The sequence below is a fragment of the Eurytemora carolleeae genome, unplaced genomic scaffold, assembly GCF_000591075.1.
Source record: "Eurytemora carolleeae unplaced genomic scaffold, Eaff_2.0 scaffold33, whole genome shotgun sequence".
In the NCBI taxonomy this organism is placed as follows: Eukaryota; Metazoa; Arthropoda; class Copepoda; order Calanoida; family Temoridae; genus Eurytemora; species Eurytemora carolleeae.
The window spans coordinates 271396-288286 of NW_019396220.1; the positions used below are offsets into that span (position 1 = coordinate 271396).

The window sequence follows — 16891 nt, forward strand, 5'->3', positions numbered from 1 at the left end:
ACTTAAGTACTCTAATTCTACTAGAGTACACTATAGTTCTACTAGAGTATACTAGTTCTACTGGAGTACACTTGTTCTACTAGATTACACTAGTTATACTAGAGTACACCAGTTCTACTAGAGTATGGTATATTTACCAAAGCACACTAGTTCTACCAGAAAACACTATAGTTCTTTTAGAGTTTACTAGTTCTACTAGAGAACACTATAGTTCTATTAGAGAATTCTAGTTCTACTAGAGTACGCTATAGTTCTACTAGACTACACTGTTCTACTAAAGTACACTAGTTCTACTAGAGTGCACTATAGTTCTACTAGAGTATACTAGTTCTACTAGAGTATAATAGTTCTACTAGAGTGTACTAGTTCCACTAGAGTACACTATAGCTCTACTAGAGTATTCTAGTTCTATTAGAGTACGCTATAGTTCTACTAGAGTACGCTATAGTTCTACTAGAGTACACCAGTTCTACTAGAGTATGTTATTCTTACCAAAGTGCACTTTAGTTCTACTAGAGTATTCTAGTTCTACTAGAGTATTCTAGTTCTACTAGAGTACGCTATAGTTCTACTAAAGTACACTTTAGTTCTACTAGAGTACACTATAGTTCTACTAGAGTACGCCATAGTTCTACTAAAGTACACTATATTTCTACTAGAGACTTTAGTTCTACTAGAGTACACTATAGTTCTACTAGAGTACGCCATAGTTCTACTAAAGTACACTATATTTCTACTAGAGTATACTAGTTCTACTATAGTAAGCTATAGTTTTACTAGAGTACACTAGTTCTACTAGAGTATGCTTTTTTTACTTAAGTACTCTAGTTCTACTAGAGTACACTATAGTTCTACTAGAGTATACTAGTTCTACTGGAGTACACTTGTTCTAATAGAGTACACTAGTTATGCTAGAGTACACCAGTTCTACTAGAGTATGCTATTTTTACCAAAGCACACTAGTTCTACCAGAGAACACTATAGTTCTTTTAGAGTTTACTAGTTCTATAAGAGAATTCTAGTACTTCTAGAGTACGCTATAGTTCTACTAGACTACACTGTTCTGCTAAAGTACACTAGTTCTACTAGAGTACACTATAGTTCTACTTGAGTATACTAGTTCTACTAGAATATACTAGTTCTACTAGAGTACACTATAGCTCTACTAGAGTATTCTAGTTCTACTAGAGTATTCTAGTTCTACTAGAGTATTCTAGTTCTATTAGAGTACGCTATAGTTCTACTAGAGTACGCTATAGTTCTACTAGAGTACACTAGTTTTACTAGAGTACACTACAGTTATACTAGAGTCCACTATGGTATTACTAGGGTATAGTTATACTAGAGTAAACTAGTTTTACCAGAGTATATTAGTTCTACTAGAGTATAGTTCTACTAGAGTATACTAGTTTTACCAGAGTATATTAGTTCTACTAGAGTACACTATAGTTTTACTAGANTTACTAGAGTATTTTAGTTCTACTAGAGTATACTAGTGTTACTAGAGTATATTAGTTCTACTAGAGTATACTAGTGTTACTAGAGTATATTTTCTAGTAGAGAACACTAAAGTTCTACCACAGGGTGTCCCACGAAACATGAAAGCTGAAAGCTGTAAGACGACTTGAAGATCATCTTTGATCTTTCAATTTATGACATTCAGTTGTAAACTTTCTTTAACATGTATAATTATTGAAACAATACCATAAAACCCTTCTAGTCCCAAAATAGGGTCGTTCTTTATTGTGCTGTCAATGCGCAGAAATATTGGGAGATTAGTTCAGATTTCAATTTTATTAAATAAAACCAACCATTTTGTAAATTTCAAGACCAGGAGGCATTTTGTAATGATTAATTCTAGAATTTCTGAAATTAGGGTTACAATAAATGCCCCAAATTATTTCAAAAATTAAAAACGTCCATTAAGTCGTTTTGCTACTGTCATGTTCCGTGGGACATCCTGTATTTCTACTAAGAGTCTATCCAAGTATACTAACATAAGGTTATAAATATATTAATTTTGAAAGATTTATATCTTGCTTTCTGTATGATTCGGAGAATATATGTAATTTTATTAACTTTTGTTTGTAGGAAAGTTTATTAAGAAATGACTTGTAGATAATATTTACAGTGCTTATGATCCATTTAATTTTGATGCGGATCCTGGATCCTGGATCCATGCATTGAAAAAAATGGATCCGGATCCGGGTCAAGAACATTTCTTTAAGATTTACTGAATTTTTTTTAACAAAGTAGAATTGTCAAATTCTCTTTTTTTTGCACATTTTTATGCTTCAACTTGATGAACCATTCAGAGATCAAGAAAATTTTATAATCTCTCTTTTTACAACAGATCAAATTAGAGTTTGAGATTAAATTTTTTTTTCTCCAGTTTTAGTTGATATTAGTTTACATAAATATTGTCATGCTGTTTTATTTCAGCCTCCCTGTATTTTTTAACAATGCGTCCACACCCCTGGATATTTGCATGTATTTCTGCACCAGTGATACCGGCATAATATTACAATATTACTTGCAATATGCAAAAATGTTCTTACACACATACATATTCTGTAGTCTGAGTATATATAAGTGCAGTATTTAAAAACTCAAATTAGACTGCGAACTTTTTGTAATTTTTTACCAGATATAATAATCGAATCTTCCATACATAAAGGGTGCAACCCATAAATCTTAACATGAAAAAAATCATTTACGATTACTAGATTTACGATTTTTTTTGTCGTCCGATGCTTTCTATTTTTCCATTTGACAAAAAAATATGACAAATATTCAAAAATAAAATCTGTCTGTTAACTAAAAATAATAAGATATGAATTATTTGATAAAAATAAAGTTTATATTTAAAATATTTTCTTAGTGGTCCCCATTTGCTGCCATGCAAAGAATTGGTCTATTTCTGGCACCTTTTCAGTCTTGTTCAATTTTAATGACATTTTTTTCCTCCATGGAAAATTAAAATGACTTTATCCTTTCTAGCTCTAGAAAACGAAAATAAATAATTACTTAACTATGGTTTTCTAATTATTTAATTAAAATATATTCATACAGAGATAACCAGAAAACTCTGAAATCTGAAGACGACTTTTATAATCAAGTCATAACTTTAAAAAACAAATGAGCATGAGACACAGGCATTGTGCGGTGTAAACAGACCCATTTCTCTCAACCTGGGATTTAATAAGTGTCTAGTAAATCTATTTGCTTTGTAACTACATCAAATATACTGAAGTATTGCTATAATGTCGTAATTTTATTCCAGTGTTTTCTCGTTATCACAGTAGCATAAGGGAGTTGAGTATTTGCAACAAACTCTGATTATCAAATCCCTATAGATTTTCAACCAGTTGATGTACACATTAGGTTATTTAATGTACCAACAGAGAAATCATAATCCGTAACACAGAAGGCCTACGATCTACAGTCTATGGATATAGGGATTTGAAAGTTCGAGTTTTTGTGTTTCTCAATAAATTTTGATTTCCTAAGTTCACTGAGAGATTTTTGAATATATTCGAAATAGTTTTACAAAAAATAGAAGTATCAGACGAAAAAAAAGATACATTAACAAAATTCAAAACTAAATACTGCATTCTTCTTCCGAACTTGAGGGGTAATAATTAATAACCATTTATCCCGTTTCAGGAAATAACAACATGGTATTTCAAAAGAATCGCACCTTTCGATCTTCTCGTCTTAAAAGAAAAATTGGAAATTTTATTTAACAAATTGAAAATCGGTAAAGATAAGATGTTATACGCTTACCCTTATATTTTTAAAATAGTTAAAATTTTTTTTTTAGTCCTCTCACGTCTTGTTCTCTGACGAGTTTTAATGGCAGTGAAAGGTTCGGTCAACATCTGACTTTTTTAGTAAAGGAATTGAGTCTTTGTCACAAACTCTGATTTTCTGATTCATATATCTTCACAACCCAAAATTGTAGACCTTAAATATTTCAAACTATGAATTCTGTTTGATTAGATAATTTAAGTTTGAAATATCAACGGTTTACACCATCAAGTTCCAGAGATACAGGAATTAGAAAATTTTAATCTGTGACAAAGACTCACTTCCTTTATTTTTAAATAAGAAATCTGACTGATGTTGTGTCCATTTACATTGCCAATCAATAAATATGCCCTTTCCTTACTTAACTTTGAATGTATGGATTAAAGTCCTAAAGTTGCTCTGTATCCTCGCAATTAAAAGAAGAAAATATTATATAGATTATCTACTTTATTTAAATAATTAATGCATAGCATAGAATGCCCTGGGCGATCAATATAACAGGGTAACACATAAGGGAAATAAAATCAGTCAATCTACACAAATTTGTTATGATAAATCAGCAGTACAGGGAGCGGTTCTGGAAACCTGTCGTGTATAAAAAATGTCACTATAGTTAAGTTTATTTTCTGTACGGTGATATTTATACAAAAAATTTGTGAGGTTTTTGGTTTAAAGCAGTGTGATTTCTTGTTAAATATAAAATGACATAAAAGAATCCAGAGTAATGTTGTATCGACGGATATCTTAGAAACTGGGTTTCAAGACTCATCTCCCTGCTCTCCTTGTTCACTAGAGATTTCATTCATCAGAATTTAAAAAAAGCGAAATAAGCAAAATAAACCAAAATTTTTATAAATTCAAAACCAAATTATAAGAATAGATGATAAAGCATGAAAAGTGACTCCTATAAATATTACATGAAACTTAAGTGATTTTACATACAAAGAAAGATTCATTATTACATTGTGAAGAAAAAACATATTTAAAAGCAACATAACAAAGTTAAGCATAAAATATCAAGAACAAAATATGTAAATTTTGATTGATAACGAAACATAAACTTTATTTTATTCAAGTAAAACTGCACAGACTCGTATTTATCTGTATCTGTACGAATGAATAAATGAATGAATAACAAGTGCCCCCCTCCCCCGTAACTATTGTAAATTCTTCAAGAATTAATATTCTGACAATGTGTTTAAAAGTAACTAAGTGAAACAAGAAAAGTGGTTATATCTGCCTGGGTCATTAGTTCAGTAGTTCGATGTACTGTTTACTGAGTACAGAGCCCAAAACTTAAAACAGGGTATCGTTATGAAAACCAGTTTTAAACCCCAGGTTTCACGAATGGGGTTAGGCAGTTTTGTGATAATAAATATTTGTGTTATGAAATAATACTTTATTTAGTTTCGTCATATTCTCCATTTTTTCGAATCTCTTAAATCAAAATCTACACAAATGTTAAGACCCCAAAAAGGAAACTCGAGTTTCATTCAACGATACTCTTAAAAATTTCAGGCTCAGATTTTCTGTGTGCAGTGTACCAAGTACAATGTACGTATTTAAAAAATGTCCTAATTATTTCATCACTCATATGGAACTGTGAGTTACCAAAGTATTGAGGAAAATGTTAAAAGACTAAAAATATTTTAAATCTTCTCCAACGAGAAACTATTCCCTAACCTTTACAGATTGATCTCCCAAGAAGGGAAATCTATTTTTATCACTAAATGTTGACATCACTTAATCCTGATTCCTATTTACAGATTCTCTCTGTGCCAGATCCACTTCCGGTTGGTATGATCGAACCTATGAGTTAACCATTGGGATTCTAGGAAATGATATCGTTCCACGCTAAGGAATAGAGGCTTTCCTCTCCTGAAATATCGAATACAATATTTAACCATTTTTTTACTGTATTTGAACTTTCGAAGGAAACAAATTGCATGAAGCACTTAAGGAAGAGCTTGCAAATTAAGGTTAATTTTAAAAAAAATATTAATTAGTGCTGGGTACTTTTCTACTCCTCATAGGTTTACAACCTGATATGGCAGATATTTGATATTTCTAACAAGCAGATAGAAAAAATAACCAACGTTTTAAAAACTCAAAAGCTTGTACACCATCAGGTTGCAAAGATGTAGTTAAAATTGGAAAGGCAAGGAATGAGTTTCTTCAGAATTTACAATCATTGTTTGTTGAAAACTTACTTGAGTTCTCTGTCCTCCTCTCCGTATGAATCTAGATATATAGATCCCCAAATACAAGCTCGCTTCCCACGGATAACAACAATAGTTGCTGAATTGACCGCCAGGTAGGGTGCTGTCCCCGCCCCACATTCAACACTATGTCTCACGGCTTCAAAATTACCTAAATATAAATTTTTAATAGTTATCAATGATAAATTTAAATGAAAAACTAAGGATTATAATTGAATTAAACGAAAAAGATATTTAACCAATTTGAATTAAATGCAAAGCTAATTATAACAGATAAGAATCGAATGAGTAATGAGCCCAACCAAAGCTCTGGCCTAACCTGAAGCTAAGAATTTACAACAGCTTTCCTTGAGACAGACCATAGCTCCGCAGAGTAGACAGATAGAAGGATCCTTAGGAACCTTCATACAGTTCGGACACACGCGCTTATAGTAGAACTAAAATATACAGTATTAATATAAACGTAGAGCTCAAAGCTAGGATAGAACAAAATCACCATCATTATCGTGGAACAAATGCTTAGAGATAATACAGAATAATTATGGAAAACGAAATACTAAAATAATCGTACCTGGAAAATTGAATCGTAGTTTTTAGGAAGCCTTAGTAGTTGTGGTTGCTTCCAAGAGCTGTTAACAAGGATGAGTCTCCGAGCAGAAAGATACGAGAGTTGGGCAAACTCTCCAATCTCTCTACACCAGGTGTAGCACAGGTTAGCTGGAGCAGTTAACCAACCCAGACATGGCCCCGAGGATACACGTCCACTGATATCTATATCTGCCATTCCTAGGTGCTGTGCTAACCGTGTAAACTCCCAGTCCTCCTCCCAGATATCCGGGATCGTGTCGTTGTATAGATAATGACGAAGTAGAGACGCAATTCTCATGTAGTTCAGACACTCTGCTTGTACATAACCCTGGAGTGATACATCTGCACTCAACCTTGTAGCTGTACTGTGTCGGGGATCATCGACATTGTCATCAAATATTCGAGACAATTCTAAAACAGAGCAAACTAAACCTATACCCAGGAGAACCGTGTCAACCTTCACATAGGACGGTGTCTCATTTTGACTCACTTTCCTGTTCCATTCATCCCGGAGTTGTGCTCTAAGTTCTGGAGGAAGCCTACAGGCAACCTTGAGACAAGCCTGCATCCAACACAGATTGTAGAGTTGACGGACAATAGAGACGAAGAACATTTTATCCATCTGAAGAGGGAGGATCAGTGTGAAATGAAGAAGTAGGGTTGAAGGATCCTTTAACAAGATTGGAACCTCATTCTTGCGCACCATGAGACTACGCTCCTCCTCATTCTGCCAGAGTCCTGTGATTTGGCACCAATCCGTGACCATTGATTTAGGAAACCTGATTTTCATATGAATTGCTAAAACTTGAAGGAGAGGCAAGAAACACGTCCTAGGTCTGAAGGAGGAGGGGAGTGGAGAGTTTAGAATGGTTTTTGCTGTGAGCAGTGTTCCTCCTCTGGAAACTAGATCCAGCTCCAGGTTGGTTCTTGCAATACTAGAGACAAACATAACAATAGCATGAACAGAATCCAGATGATGATACTGAGGATAAGTTGCTTTAGTCAGACTCTCCATGATCTGATTCATCATACTGTACATATTAGATTGATTTATCATAGGTTTAGTTGGCATCTTTAAAATATCCGTGAGCTCACGACCTATCGAGACAGGACATTGTGATTTAGCTTTTAGAAACTCCTTGTCTGGTGGGATAGGAAGAACTCCGTTGGCTAGCTGCCTGCACATGGGACACATATACTCACCCTTCTCCACCATTAGAACTAATGATGCCTGGGAGTTTGCAGTATTCTTCAAGCTTTCCATGTAGCTTTGCTGACAGTCAAGGTGTACATGATGTCCACAGGACTGGACGGATACTCCGCCCTGCCAACCAGAGTTCACGGAGAGAAGGTAAGACGTAGGGTCAAAATGTCTCATCAACTCTTCAAGTCTGGATTCATATTCAGTTGATAAACTATCATCTACCGCTAGCTTCGAACGATCTTCCTCCCGAACGGGTAGGCTGAGATGCTCGTTATTATTGTGCTTGTGTCCTAAAACTGACGTAGCTTGCATGAGAACAACGAGGCCAATAGGTTTATCTAGAGTACTAGCCTGAGTCTGGTGACAATGCACACAATCGTATTCATTGCAAACTGTCGAGGTTTCATGATCAGAATCTTTATCAGTGATGTCCTCGGTCTCTTCATTCTTCCGCATAAACCGTTTCTGACGTTCAGCAAAATCCTCCATCATCTTGGCTTGACGCTCCTTGGCTCGTCGCTTCCTAGCCTCAATCTCGTCTCTTTCTTGTTCCAGATCTTCCATTGAATCTTTGGCGTGCTGAACCGGCCAGAGTTGAGCCCGTATATGTTTCACAAAATGTTCACATGCTGAATCTAGATCACAAATTTTATCTAACACTTTCTCAACAAAAAAACATGCGTCACCGATTCTAGATTCTGCGTACTCCGGAGTAAGCGTATGAGCAAGGCTGGGAACTTTACCACGCTCTGGTTTAGGTGTGTAGGAGTCCGGTTTCCCAGACAATTTAGAATGAAGTTTAACAAGTAAACTAATGATGCTTTCATTAATATTGACCACCGATCTATGAGCATTGCTTGATAGTTGTTGTTGGCTGTGAAAGGCCGGATCTGGTCTGGGTATGAGTCCTAGTGCACCAACCTCTTCATCCTCATCCATAGGGAGCTCAAGGAGAGCTCTTGAAAGATCGACAGTTCCATCGTTTTTAGCTCTTGATGACTGTAAGACGACACTAGTTATGTGTTCCATGGTTCCTGACGGGAAGGGTAGAAGAGCATTACTACTACTAGGAGACATTGTTATAGCTGAGTGTTGACTACTTTGTAACCTGGGTGGAGATGAACTGTCATGAACGTCGCTAGTTGGAGTTTCAACAAAGTACGGTGTGGTTTCACTGTCCGAGTTTGAACCTGTATCCGACACCTGATCCACCTCCATACTGGTGTTGGGGTCGGAGACATGGTTGGTGAACAGGGCGGTCACAGTATGTCGTAGGTTGGCAGACAACCAGTTAGTTGGAAACCAGGACTCATAATCTAGATCTAGAGGTTCGTGAACTATCAACCAGGGGGTAGAAACTGCCAATTCCTGAGAATAAAATTAACAATGGATGTTTTTAGTTACCTGATTTTTATATTTATATATTAATACTATTAGGTACTTTCCTCAATCATATCATTGATATGTATCAGGGATATATTATGATAATCTTAAAATAATATTGATGTATTCTTTAACGAAGGCCGCTAGCCTGAGTTAAAGAAGGCTTCAAGATTATTTTATCGAACGCACAGAACCTTTTATTATCTGTAGAGATTTAAAAACTTGAATTACTTGGAATATAGATGTTTGGAGTTAAGTAAATATGTAAGAGAAAGTGAAATATTTACCTTGCCCGAATAATCAGTCTGAGGGAAGGAAAGGGCGAGCTCCAATAGGAACACGGTTAAAGATAGTATCTGTTCACTACACTCCTTCTTCTCACCAGAAGAACCAACTCCATAAACTCCCTTGTACAGCAGGTTGAAGATTAGTCCATGAGCAAACCTTGAGTGTAAAATAGTCCGTGGATCGGTAAAGCTAGGATCACAGGCAGTTGGTAGTCTCCAGGGAGGCCACAGGGTTCCATTCTTCTCTCCGGAGTCGGAATTAACCTTTCCGTTCTTCTGTGAGCTGAAATAATAAAATACATTAGTAAATTCTTTAGTCTCTTAAAATTTAATTTTTACGGAACTAAGAAAAATCTTACTAAGCTATGAATCTGTCCAGAGAGTTCTGGAACTCTCTCCTGTGTACTGCTCTGAGTAGAACATATATAGGATCATACATAGTCTCCCAGATCTCAGGTTTAGGTACATATAAACCCTGCTGCATCACACCGCCAGGTTCAAACTGTGGTTCTCGAAAGCTTCCGACTTCGGAGAGAAACGACTCGAAATCGTCCGGAACTCCGTTCCCGTTTTTCTCCGGCATTTGTTCTGATAAAGACGAATGTGTCCTATCGTCCATAAATAGTAAAGTCGCCAATTCTAACCTTGTCAAATCCTAAAACAGATTTAGTTAAAGTTCATTAGTTCATTTTCATCTTCTTCCTAATGCCCTTAAAATAAGACAAGTTGGTAGTATTTAACCCTGCACAATTATAATTTGAGCAATGGAACTTATTTACCAAACTCTTATGCCTTTAACTTTGGAACCTGTAAACTTTTCATTTTTTAACCTTTGATCATTTGATAAAGCAGAATGGAAAGATATAAGGATTAAAAAAAATGAGAAGAGTAATCAGTTTCTTTATACAGTTTCGGTGAATATATTTCAATGTTATGAATGATAGAGTTTCACTTTATTCGAGGGGTTGAATTTAAATTGAAAAAAAATAGAATATGGTGTAACAAACACTGAATATTTCAATTATATTGTACTTTATTGAAATAATAAAATAATATTGAGCAGAATTGTGTAAATAAAACCAACGCATCTGAATTATTTCTTGACTTGATGCAAAATTAAAAACAGATCGTGACAATTTAAATCATTTCCTCTTTAGGCAAGGTTTGAATTAATTATAGACTATATTTTATAAAGTATATTTTATTGTTACCTCCCCCCATTGTTAAATTGCATGCCAAATAAAAACGAAACTTATTATTATGATATTTTGCCCAACCTGCTCTGAGAGTCCTAGGTTGGTTCTGAGTGTGAGAAGAGAAACTAGGAATATCAGAGCTGACTCCATCATAGGACCCTCCTGCTCCTAGTTTATAATTACAATTAGTATCAATAATAAATGTTCATGTTTTACTTTGTATGTATTTAGTATGTGTATGTAAGTAGAAGTGGGGATAGGAGTTGTTTGCGTTCTACTGTGACGTATTATAACAGCTTAAACTTGTTTGCGGGGAAACAAACAATAGCAAATTCATATTTACTATTTTTGTTATCTACTGTGACGTATTATAACAGCTTAAACTTGTTTGCGGGGAAACAAACAATAGCAAATTCATATTTACTATTTTTGTTATTATTTACCTTTTAAACTTATTCATGAATTGTATGCGTGAGTAAAATGTTAACAAACCCTCTCCCATTTCTGTACTTTTCTCACATGCATTGATTAAATTTATAGACGTTCTTTGTATGGTTTAAATTAATCAGTATTCCCGACAAACCTGTTCTGCAAGATTGAGAGGTTCGGGTTCCTTCTCCGCAGCCAATGAGAGCCAGGGCCGAACATGAAACCGTTCCAGGATAGTTTTCAGGAACACAGAGGGATCAAGGCGGGTAGAACAGATCTGGAGAAGGAATATATCTGGGTCTGCCATGGAGTTGGAAAAGTGACATTGTATGTACGTCATAGCTTGTCCTCGAATCTGTAGTCCGTTTCTAACCCACAAATGGTTCATGATCTCGTAGAACGCAACCTAAATAAAAAATTTCAATAAATACTTAAACCAATAAATATCAAATCTCAAATGTTCTGGTCAGATTTGTTGATAATAATAGTCAAACATCTTGATCTATTGTTTTCTTTCTCTCGCTGAATTCAACCAAAATGTTGTTTTGTTTATTGAATTTGATTGATTGATTGATGGCAAACAGGGTTTTCTATACCTGTACTCCCAGGGGATGCATCATCATTAGATGAAGGGTTTCCTTGTCAGGGAGCAGATCATCAAGAGAGAATCCTTGATACTTAACAGCCTAAATATTCAAACATCTTATCAATTAATCTTTCTAAAAAAAGTTTTTAACTAAGAAAAAATAACAATGGTCGTTATAAATTTTTTCCTCTCTTCTTTTTTGATTTGAATATTTTCAGAAATTTGACAAGCCCGTTTCTAGTTTTCTATACTACCCTTTCAATTTCCTTGCAGCATTTAATAATAAATCAACAAAAATATCCCTATCCGAGTACTAGAACTGAATCATGAATAATGTTTAAACCTGTCTAAGAAAAACTGCAAAGTATCGATGGAGAGGAAGATGAAATGACATCTTGAGACGGTCTAACTGATCAGGACGAAGGAAGTAGATTGCATCAAACCAGTTTTTGATTGCACCAAGACAGTGTTTAATCACGTTGGTTGTAAGATGCCTGCTGGACGCGTCCTTTAGGTGGGAGACAAGGGACCACATGGGGGAGGAGGCAGCTTCTAACTCAGCAGAAAATGCCGCGTAGTAAGTATTCGGTTCAAACTCAATATGGGCTTTCATCTCACGATTGTTTACATTCATCCCCTGGAACATGGGCAGGAAATCAAACCACATCGCGAGCTGTTTCTCATCCTCCATAAACTTGTAGGCGATGGAGGGGTGAGAGAGAACATTGTTGAGGTCAGATACTAACGGCCAGTAGCAGTGATCCTTCATAACATGCTCCCCACAGTCAACAATCTCGTGATAGTTTTGCTGAACGTCCCCGAGGGTGTTCAGGGTTAACACGGTGGACATCATGTTCTTGATGGAGAACACGATGATGTGAACAAGATGAAGATCCTCTGTCATCTGTAGAGTGAGAGCCTCGTTGCTGAACAGCTGGACTGAGACGTGGATAACTCTAAATATTAAAAATGGGTATAACAAAAATAAGTAAATTCATCTCTATTGAGGGAATTTACCAATGTTTATAATTTAGGTGGGGGAGGGGGGGATGTTTGTTTATTTCAACCAGTGAAGTAAGAACTGCTCAGAATTCAGTTTTTAGTAAATAAACAACAGTAAATTCACTCTGCCTAGGAAATTCTTACAATTGTTTATGATTAGTTCTTATTTTGATTGAACTAGTTTTTAGCATTCCTAATATGTTACTTATAAAGTTAAAGGCAACCTTCCACCTTAGTTCTACATTGGAATTTACGATGTTAAATTTAAAACAGTTGGCCTTCTTTTCAAAACAGACATCATAATTGAGAAATAAGTATGGTAAAATAATAAATTAATTGTAACCGTCATTTATGTCAATAAACTAAATTATATTGTAGAGAAAAAATATTTTAAAACGTGGTTATTAAGGTTATGTAAGTTTAGATTCGTTTTTACAAACCTGTTGGACAAGGTCTCAGATATCCCGGATTTGTCCAACATGGTGGACATCCTGGAGTAATGCAAGACGAAGGCCCTGGTAAACAACTCCTTATATTTCTGGTCAGGAAGCATGTTTAGGAGCAAGCATACGAGTTTCTGGGGAAACTCGTATCTGACGGTCCAGAAGAGTAACTCCTCCAGGAAGGTTGTATGAACAAGACTGGAGTTAAGCGCAGGACACTCACAGAACTTCTTGGATGGATCAGGACTAGGCAATCCAGAAACTGCCGCGTTATATTTATCCGAGGATTTACGCATATAGTTTGCGTACTCGGAGTCGTCTTTTAATATGTTTTGAGTTAAACTCGTGTAAATTTTGCTATTAACAAGACAGCCGATAATCACGTGTCTCATTGCTGAACCCATCTCACAGAAATCATGAAGAAGAGTAAGAAACCCGTCAGCGTCCTCAAGCGATATATTTTGCCGAGAGTTCGGGTTCTCCGTTAAGTTGACACTTTTCTCCCGAAGATGTTGAACCAGTCGGAGAATAAGCTTAGGAAGCATATTCTCCGCTACACATAGCAATTCATCAGGAGGACCAGCAACATGTTTATCAGAACAACGACCATGCTGAAATTATATTTATCATTCACGTGATTGTCAGTGTTGCTTGGGTTAAACTGTCCAAAAGACCAAATCTAAAGGTATTATTATTGGTGACTATCAGCTTTTATAATGAGGCGATCAAACTTTATCAGTAACATTTTTTGGACTGGTTAAATTTTGTGATAGCTTAAACCCCTCTCCACGGTACATTTTAAATTACGATATTCTTTGAACAATAATCTCACATTAAAAAGGCATTTTTGTATCTAATTGAAATTGATGCCGTGGGGACTCAGTATTTCTAAAGCATTGTGCATGTGCATGTGCGCGTGCATGTGCATGGACATATAAACACTCAACCGACTCCTGCACAGTCCCCAATAAAAATTAATTAGTACTCTACAAATAATTGTATTTCAAGCATATGTTTATTTTAAGTATGCCGCCATTAATACTTCTTTTATGTGCATTGTGACGGTTTGTATTATGATTATAATTGAAATTTGAGAACAATTCTGTTTTACACTAATTTCAAGGATAAATATTCCCGACAACTTTTGATTTGGTTAGAAAAGGAAACAATTTGTGGAGCAAAAAAGGAACAAAAAGTGTCAAACCTAAAAATAACTGAAAAAAATAAGACACATTTTATAGTTTTTCCTTTAGCCCATGTCTTAGGGGAAAGAATGAGTTTGAAACTATATCTGTAGAGTGTGGACCACTGGAAAAAGCGATAAAAAACGTAATTTTAAATTCCAAAATTTATGTATAGAATGTCCGATGCACAACGGTGCCCTAAAAAGACTTTGTCTGATCAAAAAAAGTTGAGAATTTCATTTTCTTTTTTTAAAATTAGTTATCTTAAAATATGGTTTCTCTGTAAAAGTAACTTGCGAAGTTCTTGCTACAACCTTTCATGCCAGATAAACGTCGATATCTTTAAACATTATTAATCAGATAACGTTTAAAAGTGTACCACTGTGAGTCGGACATGGCCTTATTTGAATGAAGTCACTTGAAATGACAAGAACAGTCCCTTTCTTTACCTTTGAGCAGAACCCTGATGTTCTCATCACAGATGCATCACCGCAATCACAAGCTCCTCCAGCCTGGGACTTGAACATGTTGTAGTCATGCCCCTCAGCTATATGATTCCCACTGTGGAAACAATCCCGGCACAGAGACATACACTACATTCATGTTTATAGTTAGATATACTAGATACATACACTACATTCATGTTTATAGTTAGATATACTTGAGACATACACTAAATTCATGTTTATAGTTAGATATACTAGATACATACACTACATTTATGTTTATAGTTAGATATACTTGATACATACACTACATTAATGTTTATAGTTAGATATACTTGACACATACACTACATTAATTTTATATTTAGATATACTAGATACATACACTACATTCATGTTTATAGTTAGATATACTTGACACATACACTACATTTATGTTTATAGTTAGATATACTAGATACATACACTACATTCATGTTTATAGTTAGATATACTTGATACATACACTACATTTATGTTTATAGTTAGATATACTTGATACATACACTAAATTCATATTTATAGTTAGATATACAAGATACATACACTACATTCATGTTTATAGTTAGATATACATGATATATACACTACATTCGTGTTTATAGTTAGATATACTTGATACATACACTACATTAATGTTTATAGTTAGATATACTTGATACATACACTACATTTATGTTTATAGTTAGATATACTAGATACATACACTGCATTCATGTTTATAGTTAGATATACTTGATACATACACTACATTAATGTTATTAGTTAGATATGCTATTTACATACACTACATTCATACTTAAAGTTGGATATACTAGATATACTAGATACATACACTGCATTCAAGAAAAGTACTACACAAGTTTGTATGTTTGCGTACTGACCTGTGATATTCTACATGTACTGCATCTATAAGCAACAAAGTTAGCAGTCCACACTAACCCGCACATATTAGTGTTGTTATATTCTTGCACTAAAAACAAGATTGAATTAATATAGAGTAAGCAAGATAAAATTCTCTAAACGTACCACATGTTCAAATACCTTACTTTGTTGTTGCTAAAATTTTACAGACGTCAGAGAGCTTCAGGAGTCCGTCCTAGTATACGATTTTTGGACCCCCTCCCGCTTCATTTCAATTTTGTACATGACCACTTTTATATTCGGGTTTAGGTTATGCTGTGCCACTTTCTGGGCCGAGCGCTGCGGCTAGGACAGGCTAGGGGGCCGGGCGCTGTGGCCACATGGTCAACTATATCCATGTCTTACATATAAGATCCATGTACAAAATTGATAGGAGAGGGAAGGGGGGTGTCCAAAACTCGTATATTAGGAAATTACCAGCTTTAACTTGATACCAGTTACTAAAAACTTTCAAAATTTCTTTTAAAAAGTATAGACAGTTATAATTGCGTAGAACAGAACTATGCGATATTACCTTTTGTAGAGAAATCCTCAGGTTTCTGGCCTCCCCCAACCAACCATCTACACCAATCTATCGTCTCACTATCTCCTATAGCGTTAGAAGGATGGAGTAGGTAGTCTAGCAGTGCCTGGAGATGGGCCGGAGGTTGAGTTACCGCCGAAGGAAGTCCTGAACTAGTTCCTGCTGCCTTGTTTGCCATGCACTCAGCCTGGACAAACGCTGCAGCCCCTGACTTCCCTTTACGGATCAACGTTTCCGCGTTAGTCATTTTGATCACTATTTTTTCTTCTTATGAATTTTAATCGTCCTGTTTAAAACAACTCTTAGACTCCATCTTTAACTCGCGTTTGATCTAAAAAAAAGTAATTGTTTATCAAATGCATCGAGATTTCCTCTCTCTTTGTGAAAAGAAAGTTTACGCGAACAAGAGACGTATTGAGAAAAAAATGAGAATTCATATGAACTAAAGGAATCTGTATGATTTAATAAACTAATTTTATCACATGTTGATGATGAAACAACGCGTTAACTATTGAATATTCGACCAACCTGCCCTTGGACGTAAATGACCTCGAACTCAAGCTTTACCTTCACAAGTGTTCTGAAAGTAGCGCGGCATTATATTAAATTAACCTGCCTTCTCGGCTCT

At 35.2% G+C, this 16891-nt stretch overlaps 1 protein-coding gene across 4 annotated transcripts; it reads right to left on the reverse strand.

The window, feature by feature from the left end:
• Positions 1–4237: 4237 nt before the first annotated feature.
• On the reverse strand, positions 4238–16849 carry LOC111698505 (E3 ubiquitin-protein ligase Ubr3). 4 transcript variants are annotated; one of them, XR_002764546.1, is made up of 16 exons: positions 16792–16849; positions 16255–16594; positions 15701–15789; positions 14781–14924; positions 13145–13758; positions 12046–12658; positions 11713–11802; positions 11271–11522; positions 10769–10855; positions 9851–10146; positions 9492–9774; positions 6601–9189; positions 6349–6466; positions 6021–6180; positions 5355–5688; positions 4238–5086 (listed from the first exon to the last, which is right to left on the reverse strand). XR_002764546.1 is itself a non-coding variant. In XM_023468859.1 (15 exons), exons 2-15 carry the CDS (start codon positions 16508–16510, stop codon positions 5571–5573), a joined length of 5709 nt encoding a protein of 1902 aa, XP_023324627.1. In that variant the 5' UTR covers positions 16511–16594; positions 16792–16849; the 3' UTR covers positions 4238–5570. The 4 variants fall into 4 exon arrangements, 1 of the variants encoding a protein (XP_023324627.1); XR_002764545.1 differs by having other exon boundaries at positions 5314–5688; XR_002764544.1 differs by having other exon boundaries at positions 4238–5105; positions 5314–5688.
• Between the last annotated feature and the right edge of the window lie 42 nt (positions 16850–16891).

What these genes read in the sequence shown, in the direction of transcription:
- LOC111698505 (XM_023468859.1), bottom strand. Translation starts at nt 16,510, where the DNA reads ATGACTAACGCGGAAACGTTGATCCGTAAAGGGAAGTCAGGGGCTGCA. An exon ending in TGAGGATTTCTCTACAAAAG is followed by an intron (nt 15,790 to 16,254) that starts GTAATATCGCAT and finishes TCTTGTTTTTAG; the next exon opens with TGCAAGAATATAACAACACT. An exon ending in GTACATGTAGAATATCACAG is followed by an intron (nt 14,925 to 15,700) that starts GTCAGTACGCAA and finishes ACATGAATGTAG; the next exon opens with TGTATGTCTCTGTGCCGGGA.